At 36.0% G+C, this 9,363-nt stretch overlaps 1 protein-coding gene across 4 annotated transcripts; it reads left to right on the top strand.

Annotated features, from left to right (window-relative positions):
• The first annotated feature begins 516 nt into the window (after positions 1-516).
• On the top strand, positions 517-8,977 carry LOC103334058 (kinesin-like protein KIN-6). 4 transcript variants are annotated; one of them, XM_089055373.1, is made up of 15 exons: positions 517-858; positions 999-1,186; positions 1,690-1,813; positions 1,899-1,993; positions 2,149-2,284; positions 2,721-2,802; positions 2,961-3,022; positions 3,140-3,190; positions 3,267-3,349; positions 3,452-3,524; positions 6,479-6,586; positions 7,469-7,573; positions 8,080-8,184; positions 8,495-8,704; positions 8,788-8,977. In XM_089055373.1, the coding sequence occupies exons 1-15, from the start codon at positions 625-627 to the stop codon at positions 8,839-8,841; spliced, it is 1,710 nt and encodes a 569-aa protein (XP_088911499.1). In that variant the 5' UTR covers positions 517-624; the 3' UTR covers positions 8,842-8,977. The 4 variants fall into 4 exon arrangements, with proteins under 4 accessions (XP_088911499.1, XP_088911500.1, XP_008235205.1 ...); XM_089055374.1 differs by having other exon boundaries at positions 517-903; positions 1,944-1,993; XM_008236983.2 differs by having other exon boundaries at positions 517-903; positions 2,721-2,786; positions 2,960-3,022.
• Positions 8,978-9,363: the final 386 nt, after the last annotated feature.

Here is a 9,363-nt window from a genome sequence, read left to right as displayed (position 1 = left end):
TACCATTTAATTCAAGTTAAAACCCTCCATTTCTTGTTAGGGCCCTAGACAAATTTCCCAAAATCTCATAATAGAAACCCGAGTTTTGGAAGAACCCTGAACCCAATTTCCATTTTCGCATTCTAACATGAAATTGAGAGTTTTAGCTTGAATAAAATGGTTGAAATGACAAAATTGGATATAAATATTCCTGAGCGTGAATAAAATTGACGTAATTTTTTAGTTGTCATTAAATTGCTACAATCATGAAAATAAAATGGCAAAAGTGATCAAATTGAAACTATAAGGACTAAAAGTGAAAAAATATAAACTACAGGGACCAAAAGTAAATATATTGTTGTTTCTATTGTGGATCATTCTGCAGTTCACGCTGTTGTAGGTCAGCTTAAGCTTGTTACTTTGTCACATGGAGAGCACGTGTTATAGTTAGTTATCTGTTAATTACTGTTTAATTAGCTTTAAGCTTTCTATTTTATGTATATAAGCTTACTGTAACTACTCATTCAGACAAATCAATACAAAAACTCTCGATCTTTCTTCTTCATCTCTCTCTGATTCTCTCTTCTGTGTCATCAAAGTAAACACCCTAGACGGCCCAAAAACGCAATACCAAACGGCGCGCAGATGGACCCAGCAACGGAAGAAACATCGGACATGGCTAAATCCGAGAATCTCGGACTGTTTCTGAGGATTCGGCCACTTCTGCAGAGTGGCGTCAGGGGAGATCGGAACCCGAGATTCCGAAGGAAGTCGGCGTTTGAACCTTGGTTTCAGAAGATGTGCCTAAGGGTTAAAACTTCCCGGTCGGTGACGCTATCACCACCACTGGCCTTGGAACGGGGCCGCACCAAGACAGAGGTATATGACGGCTTTTCACAAGTCTTCTCCCCTGATTCCTCTCAGGTGACTTCAGTTCTCTCTTTTCATTTTCGGTTGCATTTCTTTTTTCTTGCTATTATATCTACCTATTTTTGTCTAATTTGTGTTATTGTTGATAGGAGGAGGTGTATGAGAAGATGATGAGGCCACTGGTGGAGGATTTTTTGAGGGGCAAAAGTGGGATGCTTGCTGCATTCGGGCCTAGTGGCTCTGGAAAGACTCATACGATTTTTGGTTGCAACAGCCAGTCCGGTATGGTGCCGCTTGCACTTCAGCAGATTTTCAAGGAGACTTCTGATTCTACGAGGTATAATTAGGGTATCACTAAGCTATTACATAATCCAATTTTACTCAATTTATTCTATGAAACACGTATAAAAAAAAATAGAAAAATTTGATAAGTATGTCAATTTTACTTAATTAGGCACTTGATTTTTCCTTGCAATATAGAATCATGTTAGTTTAAATCTGTTAGAAATATGAGATCGCTTTTTATTAACCCAATCAGTCCAGTTGGCAAGATGTTTTGTAATTAATTTAGGATTTGAGAAACAGAATGTTTTGGACTTAAATTGAATAATTTATTTTCTTGTTGATATGATAAAATTTGAATTAGGAGAAAAAATGCATAAAATTGAGATGTTTCAATTTGTTTCCTTTTTTTAAGTTGGGCATAGAAAACGAGTAATATATGTCAATGGATGTGGATCAACAAACAAAAGAATGCAGATTAGACCTAATACCAGCCAAACCTTTTGGACTTGAATCTGACAACCCCTTTATTTTATATGATATCTTCATTCTTCTCAGGTCATTGTTCATATCAATCTTTGAAATAAGATGTGAGGGAGGCAAGGAGGAGAGGGTATTTGATTTATCCCCCAATGGAGTTGATTTAACGATGCATCGATCAACACTTAAAGGCCTACATGAGGTAGGTTGAGTACTACCTTTGAGTTGTTTGAATTATGTGGTTGGATATTAAAAATAACTAGCACCTACTGTAATTTTGTAAACAGGTCGTAATTTCTGATTGGAGACATGGAGAGTTTGTAATTTCTCAGGCACTACTCAGGCGTGCTACTAGTCCAACAAATGCTAATAGCCAATCAAGGTGTGTGTAACCTCTTCAACTTATAAAATTCTTTACATTAATTCGACTTTCCATGTTATTGATGAGCTCCAAATATTCTATATTTCGGCTATTTTTTCTGCATGGTTCTTACATTCAATAAGTATTATGACAATTTTTTCTCTATATGGTTGTAGCCGGTCGCAATGTGTTATTAACCTCCGTATTGTTGATGACAAGTCTAATGGAGAGGTTAATGATCAAGCAAATGATGGTGTTCTTATTATTGTTGATCTTGCTGGGGCTGAAAGAGAAAAAGGAACTGGGAATCAGGTTTCACTCATGTGACTGAATTATTCTCACTGAACTAGCTGTGGTTAACGTTGAAATTTGTTCAATTTTGGTTGTTCACTGCATCCCACAAGGCATGATATATATATATATATATATACACACACTTTATAATCGTTATCACCATTTTGTCAGATTTATACTATTGCTATTTTAGGATGCTTTACTTAATGAAGGGTTGTATTGAACTAAAGGAACCCATTAGAATAAATGATACCACATTTTTTCTATTTCCGTTTCTCCTCATTCTATTTATCTTTAGATGGCAACATAAGCAGTTTTTGAAATTGATAGTGAAATGCTTGAATTGGTTTTGACATTTTGTGTACAGATTAAATTTTTTGCACAAGTCAATGTATAGTCTTGATTTTGAATAATTATTTTGTTTATGGCTTAGTTTTTTTCTTTTAATTTGCAGGGAGTAAGATTGCTTGAAAGTAACTTCATCAACAAAACATCAATGGTCTTTTGCTTGTGCTTGAGAGTATGTAGCCTTAAGTTGGTTTTTTCGACCTCACTCTTCATCTGCCCTTGATCATAATTAGTTTACCATTTTACTTGCTTATTCTTGGCAACTTATAAGGCCCTTATTGTTTTCCTCGCTCTCTATATATGTGTGTGTGTCCGTGGTCTTATCCATTTCTTTTTTTGTTTTAGTCTTTATTGGAGCATCAGAAGAATCCAATGAAGCCATTGGAGAAGCACTTCCAGGACTCTTTGGTATTGTTTTCATTTACTGATTTACTCTTGTCACTTGTCCTTTGTTTGGCTCTAGTCTTTCGATAACTTCAATGCAGTAGCTTAGGATTTACTAGTGTGTTTTTTGTCTTTGGACAGTTGACCAAGTACCTGAGAGATTACATGGAAGGCAAGAAAAGGATGGCGTTGGTATGTTGTCTTATCACCACCTTGTAGTTCTGCTGTCTTTAAAATCATCTCACTACTTTATTTGTTAATTGTGCAGATCTTAACAGTGAAAGCAGGCGGAGAAGATTATCACAATACGTCTTGCCTGCTAAAACAAGCCACACCGTATATGGAGATCAAGTAAAATCCTCCATCCCCAACCCAAAAGAAACTCATTATATATAATTTTTGTAATTTTTTTTTTGGGTACAAGCTGTTACAGTTTCTGTATTATGCATTTAGGTTTAATAATGAACCATCAAAGAGAAGGCTTTCTCCAAGCTTTGTTTTGAAGGGGTATAAAGAAAAACTCGAGGTAATTCAATGATGCATGAGCATCTATTAGACTTTCCTAATCTAAGTGGGCTCATCAGCAAATAATTTTAGTTATATTACATTAATAAATTATTTTGTTAATTGCTTTCCTATTCTTATTAGAATTTGGATTATTTTCCTGTTTTAGTTTTTAATTTCCCTTTTTAATTAGGTTTTCTTAATAAACCAGGAACAGGAATGTTTGGCTGATGTAATCTAGTATAAATATAATTCCAGACTTTAGTATATAGAAGTTTCTTTTGGGATTTTTGCCCTAGAACTCAATTATTTTCGTTCCAATTTCTATTATATTGCTTTATCCTTCTATTTTCTGTATTTTGGGAATGCTTGGGTCACTGACAGCAGCTTATAGCCGCTGCCCTGCATCAAATTGGTACCAGAGCATAGGTTAATCCTTGCTCCACACCATGGTTGGACGTGCTAGAGGTCGTGGATGAGGAAACCAAGCCCAACAAAAAGAGATGGTTGAGATGTGGCAAATGATTGAAGATTTGTTGAGAGCGGTGCAAGCCCTCCAATGACAGGAACACGTGGATGCCTGATGCCTATATGGACATTTCGGAACGCAACTGCAAACCCTTAAGACATACCGGAAGGTGGTCTTAAGGATGACTTGAAGAAGATGCAAACCCCTTTCATGAAGCTGGAATCCATGTTTTGAAGGATCTCAAGTCAATGATTGAGATTGGCTAATGATCAGGTTTGTGATAAATTACAGAATTTTCAGTAGTTTCTAGTAGGGGTGGTTATTCAAACCGGCAAACCGGAAAACCGAGTTGACGAAAAAGTCAACAACCGGTCAACAAACCAAACCGATCCGGTTCTGGCTGGTTCCGGTTCCAATTCCATGCCTTCAAAAACCGGGCCGGCTCGAATATAATTAATATATGCAGTGGGCCTTATTCTACCTAAACCTTCCATTCCCAGCTTCAAGCCCAAACAATTGGCCTAAACCTATCAATTATACCTCAATCCCAAATCCAAGCCCACTCCAAAAGGAAAAGTACTTTTCTTATCCCAAGACTGAAAAGCTTCTCTCTATTTCTTTTTTCCTTTTTCTTCTCTCTTTTCTCTCACTCTAGCTAGGTGCTTTCTCTCTCTCATTTATTCTCTCTTTCTTCTCTTCTCTCTCTCTCCTGAAGAAAATCCTAGCCGAGATTTTTTCTTCTTCTCTTCTTCCTCTCCTCTCCTCTCTCTGTCTGATTTCTCTTTCTGTTTCTTATTCTTTTCGATTGGATCTGTTTTGGTCTTTTAGTGTTCTTTAGATTCTCATTTTTGTTATACAGATTATTTATTTTTGGTATCTTTGAGAAGGTTCAGATCTGGTTTTACTTGTAGGATTCGTCGATTTTCTACATTACACATTCAATTGTTTAAACCGGCCCGGGTTTAGAGCCCAAAATGTGAAAAAATTCAGTTCGGCTTGAAGCTCTAAAAATTGAAAATGGAAAAATTTATCAATTGGGCTTAGAGCCGGTCCAAACTAGGAAAATTGAAACCAAACAGGATTTAAACCGGTGCGGGTTGGTTCTGTTTAGTTAGTACATTTTTATGAAAATTGGACTGAATGAACAGTACTGATTTTGGTTTTGAGTGAGAATCGGACCAAATCGGACCGTGCCCGCTCCTAGCTCTGATCATGATCATGATGGTGCGTGGAGATATATGCTTGCTATAATATGTATGCAATTATATAACCACTAGCTAGGAGTAGGGATGGCAACGGGTCGGGTATGACAATACCATCCCCGCCCCCGCCCCTCGCACTCCATCCCCGCTTAATAGGTTTGGGAATCCCGCCCCTCTCCCATTGGGGACTATTCCCAACACCTGCTCCGAATCCCCGATTTTTTTTGCATAAAAAATATTTATCATACATTTTAACATTAAGTTTCATATTAAATTATCATTCGACACATCCAAATTAACTATAAAGTTCAACTCAACTATTCAAAATCACATCGATATGAAATTCTAGAAAAGATTAGGAAGAATTAGGAGATGGAGGTTAACTTAGGGTTAAACATAAATATTATAATTATATATTTATTTATTTAAATATAAACATATATATTTTCGGGTCAGGTTCGGGGATGGGGAATCCAATACCATCCCCTCCCCATACCCGTCGGAGATTTTTCAAGTTCGGGATCTCCGTACCACGATACCCATTTGGCCCCGAAATCTCCCCCCGTTAGGGTCGGGGATCAACCCTAGCGGGGATTTTTGTCATTCCTAGCTAGGAGCAGGCACAGGCCCAGCCTTGTCTAGGTAGGGCTGAAGCCCGACCCAAATGTTTGGAAAACTTCCCCAACCTATATAGCCCTGCCCAACCTTCTTTAAAAAAAGCATAAAATAGCCTAGCTCCGGTTTTATTCCCCAAGATAAAAGAAAAGACAAAAAAGAAGAAGATTGTCTTCTTCTCTCTCCAGCTAAGAGCCAACATGTGTGACCTTCGTTAGCTCAATTTTTATTTTTTTCCCTTCTTGTACACAACTTTTTATTCTGACTTAATGATAAGATTGTTTCAACATTTTAGTTTAGGAATATGAAAATTAGGTTTTTTTTTTTTCCCAATTGATGTGTAATAACTTATTTTAGAAAATATATTATTTCTTTTCACTGAAACTGATCGATTTTTGTTTTGTCACTGTAAATGTGTCTCATCTTTTGTTGTTGTTGTAACTCTGTAGTGTAATGTAATATGATGCTTCGGTCTTTTGCTTATTATGGTTATTTTCTTGTAACTTGTAATATGTTTCGAACATTGGGCTATATATCACTTTCGCCCTTTGAATTTGAAACGCATGCATATGCGCATTGTTCTGTTAATATAATTTTGTTTTTTCTATACCCTTTTTGCAATTGGTAGTTTCTCTTGGAAGTAAGTTTTTCTTGGTTGACTTGGAAGTAAGAGTAAGTCATTTTTTGTAGGTGGCAGAACATGAAATCCAGCACCTCAGAGAAAGCAACCTTGAGCTTGAAAAGGAGCTGAAGGATCACAAGTCACAGATTGAGGTACAGAGGTTGGATGATGATCAGGTTTGTGATAAATTACAAAATTTTCAATAGTTTCTGGTTGAATTTGGATATTGGGTGTGCGTTTATGTTGCTTTCATTGATAGTACTTACTGATCATGATCATCATGGAGTGCGGAGATTTATACTTGCTATATTATGTATGCAATTATAAAATCACTAGCTAGGAGATGTGTATTTAAGATAATCAAAGAATCTTTGACTTAATATCTTGTGATTAACTTGAATTTGTTAAAGGACAGGAATTTATAATTTGTTTATCCTGCCAAAGAAAAGGAATTTATAATTAAGCACATATTTTTCTAAAGCTACACGTCAAAACTATATTGCTTTTGCCAATTTCCGAAATGCAAAAAGAAGGAAACATAAAAGAAAAATATAAAAAAAGAACGTATCAAGTAGGTTGCTTCAAACACTAGGAGTAGAAGACATGTATTTAAGATGATCAAAGAATCTTTGACTTAATATCTTGTGATTATAACATAGCTTAAGTGAATGTTTTGAGGTATTTATGTTCATGTCTTTTATTGTTCTATTAGAAAATATATTATTTCTTTTCACTAAAACTGATCGATTTTCCGTTTGTCACTGTAAATGTGTCTTGTCTTTTTTGTTTTGTTGTTGTTGTTGTTGCAACTTTGTAGTGTAATGTAATATGATGCTTCGGTCCTTTGGTTATTCTCTTGTAGCTTGTAATCTGTATTTAACATTGGGCTATATATAGCTTTCGGTCCTTGAATTTGAAACGCATGCATATGCGCATTGCTTTGTTAATATCATTTTGTTTTTGTTTTTTATACCCTGCAGTTTGTCGTTTCTCTTGGAAGCAAGAGTTTTTTTTTTTTTTTGGTCAACGTGGAATTAAGAGTTGGTCATTTCTTGTAGGTGGCACAAGAAATCCAGCGCCTCAGAGAAAGCAACCTTGAGCTTGAAACGGAGCTGAAGTATCTCAAGTCACTGATTGAGGTAGAGAGGTTGGCGGATGACCAGGTTTGTGATAAATTACAGAATTCGCAATAGTTTCTGGTTTAATTTGGATATTGGGTGTGCGTTAATGTCTTGTGATTATAACCTAGCTTAAGTGAATATTTTGTGGTATTTATGTTCATGTCTTTTGTTGTTCTATTCGAAAATATATTATTGCTTTTCATTGAAACGGATCGATTTTAGTTTTGTCAATGTAAATGTGTTTTGTCTTTTTTTCTTCTTCTTTTGTTGTTGTTGTAACTTTGTAGTGTAATGTCATATGATGCTTCGGCCCTTTGGTTATTTTGGTTATTCTCTTGTAACTTGTAATATGCTTTTAACATTGGGCCCGGCTATATATTGCTTTCGCCCTTTGAATTTGAAACACATGCATACACACATTGCTTTGGTAATATCATTTTGTTTTTTGTTTTTTGTTTTTTATACCCATTTTGCAATTGATCGTTTCTCTAGGAAGTAAGAGTTTTTTTTTGGTTGACTTGGAAGTAAGAGTTAATCATTTCTTGTAGGTGGCAGAAGAAACCCAGCGCCTCAAAGAAAGCAACCTTGAGCCTGAAAAGGAGGTGAAGGATCTCAAGTCACTGATTGATGTACAGATTTCTGGTGATGATCAGGTTTGTGATAAATTACAGAATTTGCAATAGTTTCTGGTTGACTTTGGATATCGGGTGGGCGGCGTTTATGTTGCTGTCATTTATAGTACTTAATGATCATGATCATCATGGTGCATGGAGAAATATACTTGCTAAAACATGTATGCAATTATAAAACCACTAGCTAGGAGATGTGTATTTAAGATGATCAAAGAATCTTTGACTTAATATCTTGTGATTATAACCTAGCTTAAGTGAATGTTTTGAGGTATTTATGTTCATGTCTTTTATTGTTCTACTATGATTGCCTAAATTTTGTTTGTATTTGCAGTGGGATGACTCAGTAGTTGAAGACCTGCCTAACAAGAATGCTATTTCCCCATCGAATGAGGACAATGATAGACTTGCTAGGAGAAGGAAAGGAAAGAAGTGGTCCTCTTTGGAAGAGGACACTTTGAGGGCTGGTGTTGAGCAATATGGAGTGGGCCGTTGGAAGTTGATCTTGACCAGCAATCGGGACATCTTTGGAGAGAGGACACAGGTACCAAGTTGTGTAATTTTTTTCAATGGCTCTTAGCTTAAATTTTATTCTGTAATTTTAAAATGTTGTTTTTCATGATCTAGGTGGATTTGAAAGACAAATGGAGAAACTTGACACGACAGCACACGCACCATTAGCTTGCTAGTTGGTTATGATCTTAGATGTTTAGGGTTTATCTTGCTAATTGGTTGTGATGTAGACATTGTAACTCATTCCAGTGGATTCGAACATTGCTGACAACTAATTTGCAGAGAATGTTTTTTTAACTCTAAATCCTGTTCCATGGTAATTGAAATGTAGTCGGCAAATGAGAGTAAAGTAGAGTGCTGATATTCAACTTCTTAGTTATAGAGCCCCATTAATAACCTTTTTTAATTTTTAATTTTAGTTTTTATAATGAATACGTAAATATCATTGAACAGAGAGTTAAAGTGCAAACCATCGAGCTTCTTAAACAGGCAACAAAACCAAACAGGAGCACTGACCGTAGAACAAAAAGGCAACTGTATACCATGGAAACAGTAAGGCAACTGAACTGAACGCTCATAAAAACATGGTACGAAAATCCATCCATATTCGGATATTCCCAGTGTCGCGGGGAAGTATAAATTGTTGTCCTCGAGTCTTATTGTTTGGTTGGCAACTTGACATGCATGACT

This window comes from Prunus mume, linkage group LG6, assembly GCF_029339155.1.
Source record: "Prunus mume cultivar Tortuosa linkage group LG6, ASM2933915v1, whole genome shotgun sequence".
NCBI lineage: Eukaryota > Viridiplantae > Streptophyta > Magnoliopsida > Rosales > Rosaceae > Prunus > Prunus mume.
This window is presented reverse-complemented; position numbering and strand designations above follow the sequence as displayed.